This window comes from Panulirus ornatus, chromosome 35, assembly GCF_036320965.1.
Source record: "Panulirus ornatus isolate Po-2019 chromosome 35, ASM3632096v1, whole genome shotgun sequence".
Taxonomy (NCBI): domain Eukaryota; kingdom Metazoa; phylum Arthropoda; class Malacostraca; order Decapoda; family Palinuridae; genus Panulirus; species Panulirus ornatus.
In genome coordinates, this window is record NC_092258.1 from 3368725 (window position 1) to 3392500 (window position 23776).

At 47.2% G+C, this 23776-nt stretch overlaps 1 protein-coding gene across 4 annotated transcripts in view; it reads right to left on the bottom strand.

Moving 5' to 3' along the window:
* The window catches only part of dati (zinc finger protein datilografo), an 804480-nt gene that overhangs the window by 411233 nt on the left and 369471 nt on the right, over positions 1 to 23776 (bottom strand). For all 4 annotated transcript variants that reach the window (XM_071682892.1, XM_071682893.1, XM_071682891.1 and 1 more), the window contains exon 3: positions 20843 to 21202. In XM_071682892.1, the coding sequence (XP_071538993.1) occupies positions 20843 to 21202 (360 nt within the window). The remainder of the gene's footprint in view (positions 1 to 20842; positions 21203 to 23776) is intronic.

Here is a 23776-nt window from a genome sequence, read left to right on the forward strand (position 1 = left end):
AGAAATGCCTTGTTCGGCGCCGATGTCGCAAAATTGAATTTCCCTCCTGCAGCATATTCAAAAACACCTCCTAATGGGTCTTAATTTCCTACCGACATAATTTTGATATACATATAGACTCGCTCGATTAATTACATCTCACAGTAGAGAGAGAGAGAGAGAGAGAGAGAGAGAGAGAGAGAGAGAGAGAGAGAGAGAGAGAGAGAGAGAGAGAGAGAGAGAGAGGCGCTGTATGGAAATGTACATATACGCGAACCAGCGGAGTGCAACATGCACCTCTCGGTGGCATTGAGTCCTCTGGAGAACGACGTTCAAGTTGTTTGAATCTGGCGGGTGTTGGGAGTTGGCAGGACTGGTCGCTGATTATGATTACGTGCATACCTAATGAGTTTGGGGCTGGCCTGCTGCCGTGGAGTAGTGGGAGGATGGACAGATGATAAGACAACCTAATGGTCTGTGACGAGGTTACTTGATGGAGGACAGTACATGGGAGGGACAGAAAGCAGGAGACCCGATGATACATAACAAACGTGTCTACTGGAAGGCAATATGTGGATACGCCAGATAACAGAAGCCCTGATGGTCTATGATGAGGTTATCTGCTGGAACATAGTATACATGGGAGGGGCAGATAACAGAAGACCTGACGGACCACAAGGTTATCCGCTGGAATAAAGCCCATGGGAAAGACAGGTAATAAGAGACCTGATGGTCTGTGACGAGGCTATCTGCTGGTGGACAGTACATGGAATGGGCATATGATAAGTGCCCCAACGGTCTGTGAAGAGGTTATCTGCTGGAACAGAGTACATGGGAAGGACAGATAACAGGTGACCTGATGGTCCATGACGAGGTGATCTACTGGAGAACAATAACAAGATCTTACAGAACATGGGACAACACAGACTGGATCACAGTGAAGGAAAACGTAAATGTGGTTCAGGTCTGTCTTGGGTTGACCACATTTGATTTGTTTTGATCACAAAGCCGTCATCTAGCAGCCAGTGGAGGCCAGTGGTATGGATGAAGTTCGAGAATACATGTCGGTATACATGTATCATTATCATCATCATCATTATTATCATCACAAACCCCCGAGACCCCTTTGCACACGGGAGGTCCTGGACTTATATTACTCACGTCATCCCCCCACCCCCCTACCCAGTCCTCGGGCTCCTGCAGTTCCGAAGACTGCACTACACTCAGCAGCAGGGACAGGAGGGTCTCCTTTGGAGCGAGAAGTTCTTCAGCGAGGCGGCACCTTCTTTCCTCAAATGGACCAACATGATATCAGCAGTGCCACAGGTGACTTTTCCCTCGCGGTGTAACCTCAAGCAGGCGAAGTCCGGTAACATCGACGTATATATATATATATATATATATATATATATATATATATATATATATATATATATATATATAAAGACGATCCAGTGCACAGTTGTTGCCTATATAAACATCGCATCATGTATTTCAAAATGTGACGTTGGCTCGGGACCGATGCTTCTGTCTGAATTGATTTTACCCACCTCATGAGAACTGCAGACTTTAATTCAAACTTTTATATAAAATGTCTGCAATATATGAAATATTTTTTTCTTCTAATGATATACATCTAAATTGCATCTCCTCTCGTGGAAATAAAATGTCCGTCTTTTGTCGATATTCACTATATTTCAACGCGTAATAATGAAAGTAAATAATATATTCACTTGGGTTACTTATACTTATACTTCATGATATCCGCTGGAAGGAGAGAGAGAGAGAGAGAGAGAGATGGGGGAAAAAAAAGGTGGGACGAGAAAAACCAAAACGTTCTTCCGATGAACATTTAAGAAAACGTTTCCATTCCCAGGCCCTACACAGACACTCCTCAGATGACATATACACAGGGGGAGAGAGAGAGGGGCGTGAACAGTGAGGATGTGGAGGGGTGAAAAGCCTCTCTCTCTCTCTCTCTCTCTCTCTCTCTCTCTCTCTCTCTCTCTCTCTCTCTCTCTCTCTCTCTCTCTCTTACCCCCTCCACCCATCCCCCCCTTCTCTCTCCCGACCCATCGCCGCCTCTCTCTCTCTCTCTCTCTCTCTCTCTCTCTCTCTCTCTCTCTCTCTCTCTCTCTCTCTCACACACACACACACACACACATACACTTGTGATAACGAATATCAGTGGGTGCCATCACGGGTCACGTGACATTCTCAGACCAGCAGCATTCTGGCTCACCCCAACAGCATTCTGGCTCAGACCTGCAGCATTCACACCGTCCCCTCCCCAACCATGAAAACCTTCCATCTTATCCCCCCCCCCCCGCCCCGCCACTCAACCAGTCCACAAGCCACAATCTCCCCTCCCTCTTCTCCCCACACGACAATCTTCCCCCCTCCCCATCCCTCACCCTTCTTTACGTCCTCCCTCGTCCCCCATTCTCCCCACAGCAGACGGGAGCCAAACACCATCTCCCCAGCCTAGCCACAATAACGCCCCTTATGATCTCCCCCCATCTCTCTCTCTCTCTCTCTCTCTCTCTCTCTCTCTCTCTCTCTCTCTCTCTCTCTCTCCCACGAATACTATGCCTCTCCTCTCCATCTCGACTATGGTTAATGTCTCTTTTCCCCCCACAGCAGCGGTGAACCCTCTGCTGTCCTCAATCTGTGCCACATTCACCTCCCTCATTTCTATGACTCTCTTCCCTCCCACCGCCAAACACGGATAGAATCCGTCTATCCTCTATTCCCCACCCACGATACCCACCCATCCCTCCTGTCACCCCACCCCCCCGTACATCTTTCTATCCCCTCCACTTTTTCCCCTCTCCCTCTCTCCCCTCCCCCCTAACCATGATCAAATGGTGGTTATGATCACGATTACAGCGGGTACAGGCACTGCAATGATCACCAATAAGGTGATCATAAGGATCATAATTACATCATAGATGAAATTATCATATTTAGAGAGAGAGAGAGAGAGAGAGAGAGAGAGAGAGAGAGAGAGAGAGAGAGAGAGAGAGAGAGAGAGAGAGAGAGAGAGAGAGAGAGAGAGACAGAGAGAGAGAGAGAGAGAGAGAGAGAGAGAGAGAGAGAGAGAGAGAGAGAGAGAGAGAGAGAGAGAGAGAGAGAGAGAGAGAGACGCTAAGCATTTGGGAAAGAGGAAGGTATTACAAAAACAGGATGGAAGAGGAGCAAAAAAAGGCTTTCGAGGAATGGAAAAGCTGAAGATGTAGAGTGAGTGGTGAGCAAGATGGTGAGGAGTGGAAGCGAGACTACTGTGGTATGGATCTGGGAAGTGTGTGTGTGTGTGTGGCAGTGGTGGCGGAGCGGTCAGGAACCTGGTGACTGGAAGGAGGTAGTGACTGTTCCATCGTATAATGGAAAAGAAGGGGAGTACAAGTGAGCGTGAGAATCACACAGGGGAAACAAAGTCTCCTAAAAGGTGTATGGTGGTAAAGTGTCTGATCGCGTTAAGGGGATTAGTCAAACCCCCGCTTTCGTTGGTGAGGGACACGGTGGGTTCAGGCAGGAAGGAAGGCGGGCGTGGTGATGCAGTCCATGCACTTAAGACATGGAGTGCAGGAAGTTTAGGAGGAGGAAAAAGATATGGTATATGGGGCATTCCGACGAGGTTTAAAGGCACGACATAATGTGAGAGGGAAAGTAGTTTTGGTTGGGAAGTTCTGACTCAAAAAGGTGGTGCGTAAGGAAGAGTTTTGAATGCTTGCAAGGGCTTCTTAACTGGACGTGATGCATGGGTGAGAGTTAGTGGTGGTGTGAGGTGAGTGTGCGGACGGATGTGATGGGTTAGTGGTGGTGTGAGGTGAGTGTGCGGACGGATGTGATGAGGGGAGGGACGTCAAGGTGGAGTGGTGATGGCACCCCCTGGTTGCTCAATGTGTTTCGTGGATGGGAACAGTGCGTAGTTACCGCAGTGGCTGTACGTAGATGACGCCGTGCTGATAGCTAAAACAGAGGGGGGGGAAACTCGAGCACAGTGCAAGGTTCGTACCATGACGTACGTCAGGGGAAGGATGCTAAATGCGAACGCGTATAAAAGTTTCTGCGAGCGATAATAAGGAAGACCGGAATATATAAGATTAACTTGCACATCAGAGACCCGTTACGTTGCGACTGAGGTAGATTACTTAGGAGTAAAGTATAGTAAAGACTGCGGCGTGAAAGGTGAGGATGAAAGAGTTACAGAAGGGAGAAAAAGCTGAGGTCGGCCTGAAAGCTCTGGTGAATGGGGTAAATTTGTGGGTAGAAAGTGTACGAGGCTTACACCATCGCACTGGTCCCCGACGCTGGTGGACGCCATGGCGGCGGAACCCAAGCGTAGAAAGGTCAGGTGAACATGACCAAATGAATAAAATAGAGAAGTACAGGAGGGTCATATGGTTAGGTTAGATGGAGTTCGGTCGTTGGGGGAGGGGACAGAATTTTGGTATGGGAAAGTTTTATGTGATGTAGGTTAATAATCACGGAAGAGGCACGTGGACGGAAGTCTCACAGTATTTATATGGTGACGTAGAATGGAACGTACGAGAGGAAGGTCAATGAATATATATATATATATATATATATATATATATATATATATATATATATATATATATATATATATATATATATATATCAGTACGGCAGAAGGAACAAGGACGAGATGTAGACCACGGAAGAGATGGGGTAGATGCGTCGAGAGATCTGGCTAAGGCCAGAGGGGTAGATATCGGATGATGATGTCGGACGAGTGATTGTGGATCGAGTGCGATCGGACGTAATCGGATCATATCTTTTTGAATATGGATGTGGTGTGACTCTGGTCACAACTGCCGATTCATCTTAAGTGTGTAAAAGTGAAAATGTGAGATGCACTTTTATAAAGTGTGGAAGTGTACGTGTCACTTTAGCACACTGGGCAGTATGAGATGAAGGCGTGTGTGTGTGTGTGTGTGTGTGTGTGTGTGTGTGTGTGTGTGTGTGTGTGTTTTATGCTGGAGAGAATGTATAATCCAATTTAAGTGTGAATGAAGTAATGTTAATGGAAGGACATTTTATCATTGGTATCGTTCACTTATCATTACTTGTATCATTATCATTACTTCTATCATTATCATTACTTATATCATTACAATGATAATATTACTTATATCATCATCATTTCTATAATTAGTAGTAGCAGTATCATTACAATCATCACTGATAGCATTAACTTTAACACGATCATTATCATAATCATTATCCACTGGTGTTGTCATTATCATAATCATTATCCACTGTTGTTGTCATTATCATGATCATGATCAACATGGCTATTCTTACTCTCATGGTGGCAGTGGTGTCGTTAACCGATTAACCGGTGGTTTTCCGGGGCCAAGATAATGTCACTAATAATCACAATGAGATACTGGTAACGCTAATGATGCTGGTGGTACTAAGTGTAACGAGGACACTGCTGATAATGACGGTAATTACGAGTGATGATAACAAGAGTTTGGGGGGGTGTGGGGTGATGTGGGGGGGAGGGGGGGTCGGTCTTGTGCTTCTCAGTAAACTGGAAACTCTAAAGAGAGTGGAAAAAAAAATTTGGCAAAATAAAATCCAGATGGGAATGAACCATACAGCGGTATGAATGATATGCAAAATTAACGACAGCGAGAGTCATCATAATGATGAAGATGATGACGGTTCATCATCATAACATAACATCATACGTGAGAGCTAAACACTGAGTGTGCTCAGATGAAACCATTATTCGTTTCTTCCTGACGCTACCTCGCTAAAGCCATGAAAGACAAGTTACACTAGCAGTGAGTAAGCTTAGAAAAGTGCGTTATGCAACGCACCATAAGTCTCCTATCACTTTATAAGTAACTGCTCAAGTAGCAGCAAGTGTTCTAAAGTAGCAGTAACTAGTAAGAGTGACACTGAAATCATAAGTAACCAGCAACATTAAACCTTTCGATTTCCTACATTAGGAAGACACTACAGAAAACGGTTACTGAAGAGCCGTCTCTTTGGGAGGTATATCCAAAAATGCACATATGCAAATCCATGTCCTGCCAATCCCCAACTTTAACATTTACTGCCAAAGCGATCATGCCTGACGGTTTAAGAGACATATCATCAATCTATCTATCTATCTATCTATCTATCTATATATCTATATATATATATATATATATATATATATATATATATATATATATATATATATATATATATATATATATAAGCGTAATTAATCATTCAACCATCGGTGTATACACACAAAAGTTACAGTCACCAAATTTCAGTCAGTTATGTATTCATTCATCATCATGGGAGAGAGAGAGAGAGAGAGAGAGAGAGAGAGAGAGAGAGAGAGAGAGAGAGAGAGAGAGAGAGAGAGAGAGAGATCAGACACAACTTATCGTTAATAAATCATCGCAAAAAAAAGATGTTCCCACTAACAAGGGATATCCAGAGAACACTGTCATTAGTGATGATGATGAAGGCATGAGGTAACCATGATCACATCCTCTTATTATCCTAGGTTATCATCGCATGATAACTGATCTGAGAGATAACAGCCTGTTTTACAAGGATGGATAGAATAGGATATCGAGTGATCGGGGCCTGAATATGTGCGGGGGCGAAAGGCGTAAACATGGGATAGAGTGAATTGGAACGATGTGGTATACAGGGGGCGACGGGTTGTCCATGGCCTGAAACAGGGTATAGGAAGCAACCTAAGGAAACACGGCACGATTTGTGGGGCGGCCTGGTCGTGGATGGGGGGGACTGTGGTCTCGGCGCACTGCACATGACAGCTAGATGTATTTGTGTGAAAGAGGGTCTCTCTTCCTCTGTTCCTGGCGCTACCTCGCTAACGCGGGAAACAACAAACAAACACGAAAGATATATATATATATATATATATATATATATATATATATATATATATATATATATATATATATATATATATATATATCCCTGGCTTTATAATAAGCATAGTACAGAATTCTCCTTATCATATTATACATTCAATGACTTCACTTTTAATCAGGAAGGTTCCTGATTAAACAGAAATGAGACCAGATCACGACTGTGTCCGGAAACAGACGCACGCGAATAAATGGGAAGAGAAAGAGAGAAGAAAAGGGGAACAGAGGCAGTGAGGACTGTGGTGGTGATGGTGGTGGTGGTGACTGTGATGGTGGTACTGGTGGTGGTGGTGAGGGTGGTGTAGATGGTGGTGATCGTGGTGGTGATGATGATGATGGTGGTGGTGGTGAGAGTGGTGGTGGTGGTGGTGTTGGTCAGGGTGGTGGTGGTATGGGTGGTGGTGGTGGTGGAGGTGAGGGTGGCTGCTGCATATAATTACTCGACGCGGGAGAAATCGAAGCTGAGGTAGGCAGGGCAACCCAGCAAAATGGCCGACTTCTTGAGGGGTCCCAGTATTGTTGAGGCGGGGAGGGGGGGGGGAGGGGGGGAGGAGGAGATCGAGGGAGGGGCGAGGGAGAGAGAGACACAGGGTTGAGGGAGGGAAACGTGTGTGTGTGTGTGTGTGTGTGTGTGTGTGTGTGTGTGTGTGTGTGTGTGTGTGTGATTGAGTGAGTGAGTGAGTGAGTGAGTAAGTGAGTGATTGAGAGAGAGAGAGAGAGAGAGAGAGAGAGAGAGAGAGAGAGAGAGAGAGAGAGAGAGAGAGAGAGAGAGAGAGAGAGAGAGAGAATTTTGGATGGGAGGTGAAAAAGAGAGATGAGTTGGGGGTAGGCAAAGGAGAGTGGGCGAAAGTAGACGAGGAAACAGGATGGGAGAGTGAGACGGAGAGGGAGGAAGGAAAGAGGGAGAGGAAGACGAGTAGGGAGATGAAAGGGAGGGGAGAAGGGAGGGGAGAGGAGCAGAATGTGCAAGAGCTGAGGGGTCAGGAGGGGGAAGAGAGAAAATATCACAACGAAAGATTAGCTACTGGATAATGCAGAGGCAAGACATGGTATATACTGAGAGAGAGAGAGAGAGAGAGAGAGAGAGAGAGAGAGAGAGAGAGAGAGAGAGAGAGAGAGAGAGAGAGAGAGAAGGGAATGAGTAAGAAAAGGGGAGGGAGAAACAGCAAACAAAACAACGGCAGCAGAAGTGGGAGCAGCAGAAGAGGCAACAGCAGGTGTGGCAGTTTTACATGCAACAGCTGTAGCAACAAAATACCGGCAGAAACAGCAACATGAGCAGCACACGAAGGAGATGCAGCAGCAGCAGCTGCAGGAGCACAACTAACAGCTGTAAATGCAACAACACCAACACAAGAAAATCAAAAAAGAGCAGCTGTGGGAACAGAATGGACAGCAGCAGACGAAGAAGAGAAAGAAGAAGAAGAAGAAGAAGAAGAAGAAGAAGAAGGAGACGAAAAAGACGCACCAGAGGCAGCATCAACATCAGGAGACAGCTTTATCAGCAGCGGGAGGGAGCAGCATTAACAGCAGAGAAAGTTATGAGGGTGGTGCTAGAGGGTGAGAATACAAATATGGAGTCTGAACAACCACAATTTCATGCTCTCTCGAACGACTGACGCGTCTTTAGCAATGCAGTGTCTTAAACACAGAAAAGAATCCCTTATTACTAAATAGCAGAAGTATCCATATCAACAGATCAATGAGTGACAGCAAAATCTACGGGGGTAGACGAAAACTGTCTGTAAATTCGGAGGTTTCCCAAGTCAACATAACTCTCCTACTATAGACATCCTCCTCTTTCCCGCCCTAGCGAGGGAGCGCCATCATCGTACCACCGAGGCTTTTGAAGACGGATCTCTCCTTCGTCTCATTACTCCAGTTCCTATTTTTGTGATGTGATAACACAGCCGGGAGGGTGTCCCACCCTCCCGCACCTCTTGGTCGCCTTCTTCAAAACGTAGGAGATACGAGGGGGCATTATATATATATATATATATATATATATATATATATATATATATATATATATATATATATATATATATATATATATATATATAGTCTAGGCTCGGTCCCTATCACCATACGACAACCATCTTTTCAGTCTAAGTTAGCATCAAAGGGCTAAGGTAAACCTAATTAGTCATATAGGCAACTCTCTCTCTCTCTCTCTCTCTCTCTCTCTCTCTCTCTCTCTCTCTCTCTCTCTCTCCTGAATACCTAACTACCCACCTCTCTCTCTCTCTCTCTCTCTCTCTCTCTCTCTCTCTCTCTCTCTCTCTCTCTCCCGACCCTTCCCTACACTAATTTTATCAACTGGATTATTCCAAGAATAAGGAGAGGTTAATTACCCTCACCAGGCTAGCTTCAGTGTGGGAGCTGACCCCCCGGTCCTATACGGTCCCAGATCTGTGGGCAAGCTGTTTGTAGCAGCTGGACAGCCTCCAGTCTACATCACACGGGGCTACTTCAGTCTACATCACACGGGGCTACTCCGACCTAAACCACGTGGGGCTACTCCGGTCTACATCACACGGGGTCACTACAGCCTACATCACACGGGGGTTACTCCAGTCTACATCACACGGGGCTACTCCAGTCTACATCACACGAGTCTACTCCAGCCTACACCACGTGGAGCTAACTCCAGCCTATACCACGTGGGGCTAACTCCAGCCTACACCACGTGGGGCTAACTCCAGCCTACACCACGTGGGGAGGCCACACTGGGCTACTGTTTTTGGTCCTCGCCCATCATCAGGCAAGGTGCTTCTGTTGTGGTTTTAAAGACGCAGTCACGGTCCACGATGCGGGGGGGGAGAAAAAACAATCTTGAACAGCATTTGTGTGTAACGTTCTAATCTAAACATGTGCGTATGTTCGTGTGTGTGTGTGTGTGTGTGTGTGTGTGTGTGTGTGTGTGTGTGTGTGTGTGTGTGTGTGTGTGTGTGTGTGCAAGACAATATATATATATATATATATATATATATATATATATATATCAGGAAGAGATGAATATCTATATTTATCTGTATATGAAATCATCTATCCATCTATCTATCTATCTATATCTATCTATCTATCTATCTATCTATATATATATATATATATATATATATATATATATATATATAGAGAGAGAGAGAGAGAGAGAGAGAGAGAGAGAGAGAGAGATAGGATGTTAGAGAGAGAAGTCGGTCAGTGGGATAGGACCATTATACTTGAGGACAATAGACTGCATTATGCAGCTAGAGTTTCCAGAGGATCTATTGAAACCAAATAACTCGCTTTATTACAATGCACTGCCTTTTTAAAATTGTAAACGCTGCGCTTTTTTGTGGTTGCGGGGGGGGAAAAAAAAAGTATACACTGGCCGGTCCGTGGAATACTAGACTAGGCTTTATTTTGTCCAACCTGATTGAACAATGATCTAGGCTGAACAATATACAGCGGGGGGGTGAGGGGGAGGGGGGGGGGGTTGGAAAAAATCAGTGCGATACAGGTATTAAATGTCGGGGAAATCATGTACACTACTCCTGGGCCACCAACTGATTGGTTGCTGAGCCTTCGCATCACTCGTCAAACTTTAACTGAATTAAGCTGGACAACGCTAAGCTTCAATCTGTAGCGCGGTGCGTGGTGCCCAACACACTTTTTTATTACTGGTCTATCGTGTGTGTGTGTGTGTGTGTGTGTGTGTGTGTGTGTGTGTGTGTGTATGAATGAATAATAAATAAATAAATATATATATATATATATATATATATATATATATATATATATATATATATATATATATATATATATATAGTGTGAAAGGAGGGGTACGTGCTAGACCACGCGAGGGCCCATCAATTGAACTTTATCTAAAGTTACACAACAATTTATACTTATATATACTGTCCATATTCAGTGTAGTAACTCAGTTTAAACCATTCATCCACAACTCTTATCTATAAAAGTACTTCTTTACAACCTTTCTAAGAACGAGTCTCTTCTTCGTTACATGTTATGGTGTGTGTGTGTGTGTGTGTGTGTGTGTGTGTGTGTGTGTGTGTTAACCATCTAAAAACAAAAGACAACTGACTCCCTCAGGTAATGGCCTGTGTAGTACCATATGTTCCTCAAGCTACGCGCAACTCTGGAACGGTGCTTCCCCGCGTCGTCATCCTCGGCTTCGTGACATACGTCTCCCAGCAACCACATGCTGGAGTGCCATAATGCTCTGGCGACCAAAACCTCAGCGCACCGGAGAGTTCCAGCAGCCGTGAGATATAATGCCAGGAAGTTCCGCTTCCCGCCATCTGCACAAGCAGATAGTTCCAGCCCCTTCCAGCTTTACTGTTAGACGGCTGCAGCGCCCACCATCTTAACCCTCACATAATTCCATTCCCCCCCCCCAGCCATATCTACAACCAGATAATTCCAGCGGCGTCATCTTTATCAGCGGACTGTTCCAGCCCTCGCATTATCTACTATCATACAGCATATGTAGCCATCTGCTTTAACATCAACAACTAAGAGCATCTAAGACCTCTATTGTCGACTGCCTCCACCAGCCGTCACCAGCATTAACACCATCTAATTCTAAAAAAAAAAAGTTGCTAGTTTGTGTAAGAGACTGTTCCAGCATCTGCCAGTTTCAATCTAAGCTAGTTCCAGCCCCTATCACTTTTAATCTAAGCATCTACCAGTTCTAATCTACGTTAGTTCCAGCTACAATAACCTTAATGTAAGCTAGTGTCCAGCATCTAAGAGTTCTAACCTGAACCAGTTACTTACAAAGTCTATCCGTTTTCCTCGGAGCAAGGTAGTTCCAGCAACTACTAGTTTTAATCTGAGCTATTCTAGTCCCCAGCAACTTGAACACCGGTTACCTTCTGCAAACATAATCTTTGACCAGCCGAGTTACCTGCAGAAACCTGTTTTCCATCATCTTTGACACCTGGTGATTCCACCACTTGATATCCCCAATACCGAATGGTTCCAGCACTCGCTGTCCCCAATACCAAGTTGTTCCAGCACCAGCCATCCAAGTAACAAGTGGCTCCAACACCCTCTGTCCGCAATACCAAGTGATTCCAGTACCTGCTATCCCCAAAAACCGGTGCTTCCAGCACCACCTGCTTTTGCAACACCAGGTGGTTCCAGCACCCAAGATCCCCAATACCAAGTGATTCCAGCATCCACTCTTCCCAAACACCAAGTAATGCAGCACCAACACCTCACCATTAACGAGTAATGCAGCATCCGCTCTCCATACCAAGTAGTTTCAGCCCCTGCCACTCTCAGAATTAAACGACACCTGAAACCCACGCAAACACGGTAACACACAATGATAATATCAACAAATCATTCGCTCCTTATCTCAGCGGCCGAGACAGATGTCGCGAAACTTCAGTCCTTGACTCGTAAAGTTGACAGCGCAGTAACTAGAGAGGACCAGTTGCCTTGAAAAATGCATCCCTCAGAAATCCCTTGAAAGTTTATAAGACAGACGTCTTGCCCTGAATCAGATCCTCTTGGAGAGAGAGAGAGAGAAAAAAAATCACATCAAAGTTCAACAGCTGACGAATCCGTTGACCTGAAAAAGACAATTCTCAAGAAAAAAAAAAAAGAAAAAAAGAAGACTCCTGCAAGTTCCACAGCTGACAGGACGCTTGTCTTGAAAAAGATCATCCTTAGATGTGCGCAAAAAGTTCGACAGGTGATGGCCTCAGAGTTCCGAAAATGCGTGTCCTCAGATCCCTCCCATGCCCCCTCCCTCCCCCCTCCCACAATACCCTCCCAACAACTGGGGCCTAAGGAGAGGGGAGGAGTGTGGGGGATAGGTTTAGGGTGGGCGGGGGTTCCTCGGATCATCATGCCTCCAACCATCACACATCCTCGGCTTGCGGCAAAACCCCTTCCCTCAGATACCTGGCCGGAAAGATTACGATGATGGTGGTGAGCACTCGCTGCTTCCTCCTCCCCCGACCCATAGCCATCGGTCTGGTCTCTCGAAAGACTGCTAACCAGGCCACTTCATACAGAGGAGGAAGGAGGGAGGGAGGAGGAGAAGGGTAGGTTTCCGACACAAATAAGAGCAACTTTCCCTCGCCTGCAGATCATGGACAAACGGCTTATCTATGTGAAAATACACCGTCAAATGAGGAGGGGACAGTCTATGGGGCCTTAACACAAACCCTATACCGTCACAGGAAAGATCCTCGAACCCAGAGGGTGTATTCACGTCTCTCTCTCTCTCTCTCTCTCTCTCTCTCTCTCTCTCTCTCTCTCTCTCTCTCTCTCTCTCTCTCTCTCTCTCTCTCCCTCCCTCGCTTCTGTGCGTCGGGTCACCATGAATTTACCCCGGATTGCATTGCCATATTTAATGCATTGGTTGTCGTACGGGGGTGACCCGACCTCGGCCGGGACTCAGCCTCGTGAATTATACACGTCCCTGTATAATTTTTTTTCCTCCCCCTTCCCCCCGCCCCCCCCAAGCTCCGCAGTAAGAGAAAGTCCTGGCTTGAGTGGGTGAGGCTGAGGTGCATTAAATGGCGGGGCTAATTAGACATTAAATCTCATCTGTTGCATTTGAATGCCCTGGGAGCCTGGGAACGAGAGGAGGGTATTTTTTACCCCCCCAATCTCTCTCTCTCTCTCTCTCTCTCTCTCTCTCTCTCTCTCTCTCTCTCTCTCTCCCCCGGTGGCTCTTTTTTGGATGTATTATAACAAGTCTTAAGAAAGAGGAGGAGGAGGAGGAGGAGGAGGGAGACGGAAGGCACGAGGACCGCGTGAGAAGAGAGATCTGGCTGGGGTCGTCTCGCATGGGGTGCTGGAGGGGGACCAGCAAGTGTGCGTGTCCGTCAATGGAGGAGTGACTCTCCAGCACCAGCGGGGTCTGTCTGACTGGCACTACAGCGGGGGCCATTTCTACGCGAGGAAGTTCACATCCGTAGTAAATTTAACATGGAAATGCATTATTTTGTTGGTCTACGGGAGACGCGAGCTGCCGGCGGGAGTGGAAACCACTGAATAATGCAGGTAAATGCATTTTTTGTCGCCTCGTTTGTGTGTGCGTGTGTGTACGTATGTATGCGTGTGTGTGTGTGTGTGTGTGTGTGTGTGTGTGTGTGTGTGTGTGTGTAGGGGTGAGGGAGTTACGACAGGCGACGATGATGGCTTAGTTAAGGTATAACTTAACGGACGAATCGAGTCTGGTTAGGTGCTATGGAAGCCCGCCAGGCTTCTCAGCACAAACCAAAGGTTACCACCATAACACATATGGAGTCTTGAATATTTCTACTTGACGTGTGGGCACAAGGGACCTTCTGTTTACGTCTATAGCCTACGAGAGAGAGAGAGAGATCTGAGCATGTGTCTCTGTTAATACAATGCCGCACATTCACAAACTACCCTTGCCCCAGATCACCACCCATCTTCTCCCCCCTGCTTCCTCCCTCTTTCCCGTCTCCCCTGCTAGAAGACGAGGATGCATCGGATGGGAGGGGGGGGCGTGGTTGGTAGGGCATCACCCGTGGCTGGAGTAAAATGTCCCCTTCTTCCATCCTGCCCGGGCAGGTGGGCGGGCCTGGCTGGTTGGCAGCGCGCTACGCATAATTCATAGGTAAACGTAAGATTTCGGCCAGTTTAAATACGCAAGAGCGAGGGAGAGAGAGAGAGAGAGAGAGAGAGAGAGAGAGAGAGAGAGAGAGAGAGAGAGAGAGAGAGAGAGAGAGAGAGTACCAACCTTCGACTACCTTCTACAAAGAGATTTTGCCCTATCGTTGAGAGAGAGAGAGAGAGAGAGAGAGAGAGAGAGAGAGAGAGAGAGAGAGAGAGAGAGAGAGAGAGAGAGAGAGTACCAACCTTCGACTACCTTCTACAAAGAGATTTTGCCCTATCGTTGAGAGAGAGAGAGAGAGAGAGAGAGAGAGAGAGAGAGAGAGAGAGAGAGAGAGAGAGAGAGAGAGAGAGAGAGAGAACTCATTCGAGTGAAGGGTAGTTATCTAACGAGAGGACCTGTATTTATCTAGAGACACTGAGGGACCCCAGCAAACACTATCAGTGTGCGAGACAATATAGTGAAGGGCATGTGGCCTCCACCTCCCAGTAAAACTGTCACAGGTACAAATGAAACTGTCCGGGCAATAGTGGGGGGAAGAGGGGGGGGGGTACTGTCGGGACGGAGGGAGGGAAGGGAAGGGGGATTGACTGAAGGGGGATAGGAAGGAAGGAAGAGGGGAAGGGTGGGACGAAGGGAGTAAAGGGAAGGAGGAAATGAGGAAGGGCTTAACCAAGTGGGTTTAAAGGGTTGGGGAAAGGAGAAGGGGTACTAGGTGTGTGTGTGTGTGTGTGTGTGTGTGTGTGTGTGTGTGTGTGTGTGTGTGTGTGTGAACCAGCGTGATGACCACTACCACTAGGGATGACCTCGGTCGTCGGATGGGAGAACCACTGCGAAAATCAAATATCAAACGATAAACACATTCAAGGACGAAGGAAAAAAGATACATTCGATATTCCTTGTGTGGATTCACGTCAAAACATCTTTTTTTTACGTACAACTTGTCGTTTTCCTTTTTGTGCGTCTGGTGAAGACAACGTTCAGATGGGCATATGTACGGGACGACCCACTGGAAGTGTATAAGATGTATGTGGAGAGAATGAGAGAGAGAGAGAGAGAGAGAGAGAGAGAGAGAGAGAGAGAGAGAGAGAGAGAGAGAGAGAGAGAGAGAGAGAGAGAGAGATCAAACGTGAACCGAATTTTTGAAAGATGCAAAAAAAAAAAAAAAATGAATAAATAAATAAATAGATAAGGTCCAACTACTACGAGCCAAAACGTAAAATTAGGAAGACACTTGTTTGAGAAAGATGTTATAATAGTGTTATAATAGCAATGGCTGAAGGGGAACTGCCGAGTGATGGATGCAATTCTGCATGTGGAGGATGGTAGAAGAAAGTTTGAAAAGTATTATCACCAGGAAAGTTCAAGAGGCGAGGCCCTGACGAGTGCAGAATTCTCTTCCCATGCTGCAGAAATCGATGATTAGACACACACACACACACACACACACACACACACACACACACACGCACACACACACACACACACACACACACACACACACACACGAAGTAAAATGAGGCATTAGAGAAGCAGGGGACGCTTATGCATCTAGCCAGACAACCACTCACTGCTATCCACCACCACAGATCCAGCCCGCTTTATAGCCAGCACTGTATTAAGAAAAATAAACGAGGGGAAAAAATAAGAGAGAGGAAAGAAGAAAAAAAAAAAAAACCCCGCCTCCCACCTCTTAAACGCCGCCCTGATAGATTACCCAACACAGCACAAGAGATATAGATACCGCCCACCGACCACACACCATCAGTCCAGGATCCTGGACGTTCATCGGCGGAAGTTTTTCCAGGGCCACGAAACACACACACACACACACGCACACACACACACACACACACACACACACACACACACGAACACCCCTCCGTCAAGTACACGCATTGCCAGACTCGCGGAAAATAAGGGCTACATTAGGAGAAAGAAAGAAAAAAAAAAACGGGAAGAAATTTCAAAGAAGAGCAGATATTAGGGGCAGCCGCCCCTTGTGGACCACTGCTAGGAGAGGGCCAGCCAGCCAACCAGGAGTCAGCCAGCGTGGGTAGAGGGAGTGGGAGAGGCCTGGAAAAGAGGATATGAGAGAGAGAGAGAGAGAGAGAGAGAGAGAGAGAGAGAGAGAGAGAGAGAGAGAGAGAGAGAGAGAGAGAGAGAGAGAGAGAGAAAGGGAGAGGTCCGGGGCAGCCAACTGAGAGGGCCGGGAAAAATGCTGATCGCCCAGGGTAAACACGACCTCCTGTTTGCATGTGTTAATTCAAATGTCGGGGTTTTTTCCCTGGACTTATTTTCTCAGCTCTCTTATGATATCTAGAGATCTGGCAGGCAGGTTCCCCGCAGTCAATCTCCATCCATGACGACTGGGAGATTAAATAAATACACACACACACACACACACACACACACACACACACACACACGCACGCACGCATGCGCACATCTACATACATACATATATTATTACTGTTATTGTTATACGATCCCATGACCCCCCCTCTTATGGGGGCCTTCCTGCACCTTGGAGGCTGCCTGCCTGCACTCCGGGTACGTGCAGGGGAATGATGGTCCCTTTCCTGACGCGAGAAGGTCCACACTCACGACGCCGGCACTCCTTTCCCTCCACTGACACAGTCTCGCCACAGGTGTCGACTACCAAGGGGCGTGGCCGTTTGTAGGTGGAGTCCGGTAACGCTATCCGGTGTTACATGGCAGAGCAATGAACAATCATTCTGGATGACTTTAGTTTACCCCTTAACTATCTCCTCGACAGTGGACGATACCCCGCACTTTACCCCTTAGTTTACCCCTCCCCATCAGTGGACTTCTGCCCCAACAGTTTACCCCTTATAAGCGGACTTCTACCCTATGGTTTACCTCTCCCTATCAACAGCCGTCTATCCCTCAGTTTACCCTTCCCATCAGCATACGTCTACCCCTCCGGTTTACCTTAAGAGGGTCGAGCTCCACGCTCTACATCTGAACAGCTTACTCAAGGCCCCCGGTGCAACAACTGCTGCTGTAGTGTTGCGCCATAGGAAGAAAATGTGATCCGAAAGTCACAACATTTAGAAGGAATATCGTCACTCGATGCCTCCTCCTCTCCCCCTGGCTTCACCGCGCGGCGCACGAAAAGAAGCGCTAATCGTCTCCTGGTCAGGAAATTGCTATATGAAATCCAAGAGAGAGATCCATTAGTTAAAGGTATTAAAAAAAAAAAGATATTTCATGTCTGTTAATCCGTGGAAAAAATTGAGCGGGATTTCTCCAACCTCCGTAATCCCGTCAGAGAATCCGTGTTGGACGGCATCTATTGACGAATGGATTACATCTAAGGATCTGTCTCCCTTTCTGATGGTCCCAGTTAGGAATAATGCAGACGCCTCTGGGGCAAGACCATTAAAACCCGCTGATATCTAAAAGGGCGTGTGTTCTAAGCTCTAGAAACCGCCAGAACAACTATAGAAGCAAAAGGATCCTAAAGTCGAAGTGACTTGGAGGAGCCTGAAAGACTAGTTCGTGTTCCTCTTCTGGATTTTTCGGGTCACGAAGGACAGGGGTCGTGGCCCTCTGGGGCGAGCCTGAGGACCTCCAACAGGGTCACCAGTGTGTGAGGGTAATGACTCATAAGCTGCTTCGGTAACAAGTCTCCCAGCACTGGTACAGGTGAGGGAAGAATACAGCTTTCCAGCAGTTCCAGCGGTGGGGGCCACAGCTCTTCCAGTGGCGCAGTTGAGGGGCCACAGCGTTTCCAGCAGGATAAGTGAAGGGGCCACAGCATCACAGCTCCTCCAACAACCCAGGTGAAGGCCACAGAAGCATGAAGGACGACATCACATGGCTCTTGTAGTGGAAAAGGTGAGGACCATTGGCGGAGACGTTAGGCAAAGACTTCAATTTTGCCGTCCATTTCCACTGTTCTGAATCATGCCAATGGAGGAGACCTTGAGAAGTGAGTGCCAACAGGTTCCTATCTAGGGGGAGGTCGTCGATGGGACGATGGGCCCCCCCAAACACGAGGCTTAAGGCCTGGCGAATCTATTAATAACAACGCCATCTTATCTTCCAGTTCAGGAGGGCCTGAGCTACTCAGTGGGGCCATAATTAACAACATAAAAGCTTCAGCCAAGACGCGACGGTCACCAAAGTCACCCTCAAGAAGTGTCTCGTGAAGAGAATGTATCATTTCCACTCTCCTCCCGACCCTTTTCCTCCTACAGCGACGACGGAAAATCCCCTGTGTTCGTCCAAGGAGGCAGTCTTCCGGCCAAGATCGCCCATGATGCTCCTCCTCCGACCCCGTAAGGTGGTACAAGAAAGAAGATGGTAAGTGGTGGGCAGTCGCCTTTTTTTCCCCCCTTAATCTTTTTCACTTTCTTTTCTTAAACACCTCACTCCTCTCCTCCCTTCTTCTCCCCTCCCCTCCCCTCCCCGACAAGATGACGAATAGTTGAGCAGCAGAGAGAGAGAGAGAGAGAGAGAGAGAGAGAGAGAGAGAGAGAGAGAGAGACTGTCAGACCTTGCTAGGGCAGAGTAAAGGGAGCCTTTTAGCTCCGTTGCTCCTCGTCTCCGACACACACACACACACACACACACACACACACACACACACACACCACCGTCCCAAGACCTTCACCCAATGGAAACTAAGGAAAAGTTGCCGGAGAAATGAGATAGCAATTTCTTAATAGTTTCTTGAGAACTGGCAAAGGTGAAGTTCCACCAGCTCTTGCACGGCGCCTCTCTTATATACGCTGCCGACATATGCTCCCTCGGAGTCTCTTACGTTGCCCCAAGTTTAAACTTTTGTGGATTTTATCTTTAAAAGGGTCTTAACATTTGCGTTCACCCCTTGAGCACGAACGGTGAGAACCGTGAGCGCAGCGGTACGATGGCGTGCTCCTTGACCTTTAAAAGGGTCAAGTGAAAGACCAGGTCATTAAGGTCTAGGGTTGTATCGTCGTGCTCAAGGGTCGGACCATCGTACTCAAGGGTCGGACCATCGTACTCAAGGGTCGGACCTTCGTACTCAAAGGTCGGACCATCGTACTCAAGGGTCGGACCATCGTACTCAAGGGTCGGACCATCGTACTCGAGGGTTGGACCATCGTACTCAGGGGTTGGATCATCGTACCCAGGGGTCGGACCATCGTACTCAAGGGTCGAACCTTCGTACTCAAGGGTCGGAGCATCGTACTCAAGGGTCGAAGCATCGTACTCAAGGGTCTGACCATCGTACTCAAGGGTCGGACCATCGTACTCAAGGGTCGGACCATCGTACTCAGGGGTCGAACCTTCGTACTCAAGGGTCGGACCATCGTACTCAAGGGTCGGACCATAGCACTCAAGGGGTTTTATAGTACATATCTCCGTTTGTACGTGAACATACAAATGCAAGTGGGATTCGAACCCACATACCCAGAGAAGCAAGACATGACACAGACCCCAGGTGCACGGAGCGCCTTATTTACCAGCCCGCCTCGACGAGGCATCCTGAAGAAGAACGTTACGAGTACCCTAAAAGTGCACGGAGTAGCCCCTCACCATTCTGCCTTGGGGCCTGGCCATTGTGAGCCGCCAGGTTCGGACTGTCTACCTAATTCCTGGGTAGATGTACGCCGCTGACCTCTCTACTCCAATGCACATCTTCACTTAGTCCCTCCTCCCTCAACTCATCAAAACGTTCCTCCTCGTCTAGAGCGCGCATAAAACGCACACAGGACGCGAGACAGTATAGAGAGAGGAAAATTATGCCTAAGTTGCACATACGAGAGAGAGAGAGAGAGAGAGAGAGAGAGAGAGAGAGAGAGAGAGAGAGAGAGAGAGAGAGTGGGGGGGGGGAGGAGGAGTGCCGAGTGGTGCCACTCCATATTCTCCGGCATGAGGGAAGAGGAAAGAACTGCAAGCAATTTCTTATGAGTGCTCTCAGGGTGAAGTTAGTTTCGCTGTTCACTACCGCAGGAAGAGCCCGGCTGCGGCGGCGGGAGGGAGGGAGGGAGGGAGAAGGTGTGTGTGTGTGTGTGTGTGTGTGTGTGGGAGGTGAGACCGAGGGGAGATGGGAGATTTCCAGAGTGAGACGGAGAAAGAAGGAAGGAGGCTGATGGAACAGACGAGTTGGGAATGGGACCAGAGAGAGAGAGAGAGAGAGAGAGAGAGAGAGAGAGAGAGAGAGAGAGAGAGAGAGAGAGAGAGAGAGAGAGAGAGAGAGAGAGGAGGGAATAAGAGGCGGGTTGAAGTCAATGAGCAACAAGGGACGAGATAAAGTCTGACGAGATGGTCCACAGGAACCAGCATGGCCGGCACTTACCTTAGAGGGGTCAGGCGCGGTCGGGGAGTGAGGGGGGTTGTCCTGGCGATCCTGTTCTGCCCTGAGGTCATGCGCTCCCCAGTAGAGGGGCCGAGGGGGCTCCGACCCGTGCCCGAGGGGCGGCGGCGAGGGCGGCAGATCCGCCCTTGGGGATGAAGGCCGCAGGAGTTGACACATGGTCTGTTGAAGGAGGGAGTGGGCGCCCACGCCACCGGCTGCCGCAGCTGCCGCAGCCACTGCGGGACTTAGGCCAGCGGGTAGCGAAGGACCATTCTGGGGCACGACCACGTCTCCAGTTCCGTTGCTGCCCCCTCCTCCTCCTCCTCCTCCGCCTCCGGCTGCCTCGCCTTCACCAGTCTCCTGTAACAGCAATAAAGGGTTAGGATCAGTCTGTTATACAAGGACGGGACGTCTTACGTTACTTCGTCCTCGTGTTACGCCACGATTTCTGTCGTTACGACCCTTGGGCACGACGTTACGACCCTCGAGTATGATAGCTAGGGTCGTCCAGCCGAAGGGTCGTAGCATCACGTATTAACGCAATATTTGCGTCACGTCACATGCGCATCACGTCAAGTCACGTCGTCTCAAACGTCATCCACGCGCTGGACATTCGATGGTTCATGTCGATATCATGTCAAGTTTCACGTCACGCTAAGGTAGTGTCAGGTCACAGGGGAAAGAAAGAAAAAACACCACGTCACATTAGGTTAGTAAATGTCAGCTGCATGTTGGTCAGATGAGCCAATACGTAAAAGTGTAATATAGAAGGAAAAAATATATATATATGTATGTATATATATATATATATATATATATATATATATATATATATATATATATATATATATATATATATATATATATACACCAACCATGTGAAATGCAGTTCTGGTTCGTATGAGAGAGAGAGAGAGAGAGAGAGAGAGAGAGAGAGAGAGAGAGAGAGAGAGAGAGAGAGAGAGAGAGAGAGAGAGAGAGATAAAGAATAAATATACATATAAACCATTAGAAACATAAAAGTTATCACCATATCGATGGGAAATACAAACACGGTTATATCAATACAAATATACACAGTCAGACATGCATAAAATAGTCACAGATTCGTAAAGCACTCGGTGGGAAAAGAATGAACCATACACACACACACACACACACACACACACACACACACACACACACACACACACACACACACAAATGTACATATACACTCACTCAACAGTCCCAGTACCGGCAGTAAAATGTTACAGTTGAATGAATATTGATATCATTTCATCAAATTGTGTGTAGATAAAGAGCTTTTAGAAGGCACCAACAGGAATGCCAACTGACATGACAAGGAGAAAGCTTCCACGCGGGAAAAAAATTTACCCCTACTTTTTTTTTCCCTTCTGCACGTCTACTTGAAAAAAATATTTCGTGATATATATATATATATATATATATATATATATATATATATATATATATATATATATATATATATATATATATATATATATATATATATTCTTGCGTCAGTTACAGCTGTTATGCTGAAGTGGTCAAGTGGCAACCATACTGTATATAAACGGGAAGAGAAGCAGAACACTGGACGCGTGAAACAGGAAAAAGTGTTGCACAAGGTAAACAACAGGCCGGAAGGGAAACCACAAGACAGGGAGAAATTTCTTCTTATTCGCCCCCCCCCCCCCCTCCTCTTCTCTCCCCACCACGCAACCCCCCCGCGTTGTGTCACCGGCTTTAACCAAAAACATAAAAAAAAAGATAAAAGTAAATAAAAAACCCAGGAAATATCATACGAAGAAAGGCCTCCGAAAACATACATTCCCTCACTGCACATGCATTTTCGAGACAGAAAAGAACTGTCTAAAAATTCTTTGGAATCCGTCCAGTAGCTTCCGGACATATCACGGAGCAGGATGGAGCCGCGAAGCGTGCGACAAGAAAACAGAACTCTCGCCAAAAAATCTTCGTAAAACTGGCGGGCTTTTTCCCGCCAGTTTTTCCCGCGCAGGAAGGTTAGCGCGAAAAGAACAGAGATGGGATGTGTGAGTGATCCACTTTGGTTGATGATAAATTACGGGCTAATTTATCCATTTTTTTTCCTTACCCTGGAAATGATGATAGATTGGTCTTCTCGGTCACATGATGAATGGAAAGGAAAAAAAGAAAGAGAAATGGTTTGGAGTACGAGACTTCAAAATCCTCAGGCCCTCCAAGATAAGCCCCGACAAGTATTTAATGACGTGAAAAAAAGAGAGAACATCCAAGGGCCGCTTAACACACCCTGTGTTTGGCCAAATTAGCGGCTTTATTCAATTGTTTTTTCCTTTTTTTACCTTTTTTTGTTTTAACGGAAGAGGAAAATGCCGGAAACAGGAAGGAAGAGCGTGGGTGGTAGTGTTGGTGGGGGGGTGTTGGTGCGGAGGAGGGGTCAGGGGCAGGGAGTGAAAGGGTGCTTGGGAGCGGGAGGGGGTTGGTTGGTGGTGGAGGCCAGACGCTCAGAGATGTCGTCTATTTAGAGCAGCCACGGTCCAAGTTTGGCTCAAGAGGCACTGGCGAGGAAGTGCTCGGTGCTGCCCTCCCTCCGCTGAGCCAGCCCTCAACCAGCCTACAGTGTGGCCTAGCTATCTATCGCACTCCGGTAGATAACCTCGATACGGACCATCAGGTCTTCTGTTATATGTCCTTTTCCCATGTCCCGTCCTCCGGTAGATAACCTCGTCGTGGACCATCAGGTCTTCCGTTATCTGTCCTTTCCATGTACTGATAACCTCGTCATGGACCATCAGGTCTCCTGTTATCTGTCTTTCCCGTGTACTGTCCTCCAGCTGATAACCTCGTCATAAACTTCAGGTCTTCTGTGATCTTCCAGACTGTTTGGGCAACATCGCGTGTCCCTTATCTCTATCATCCTTCGTGTTT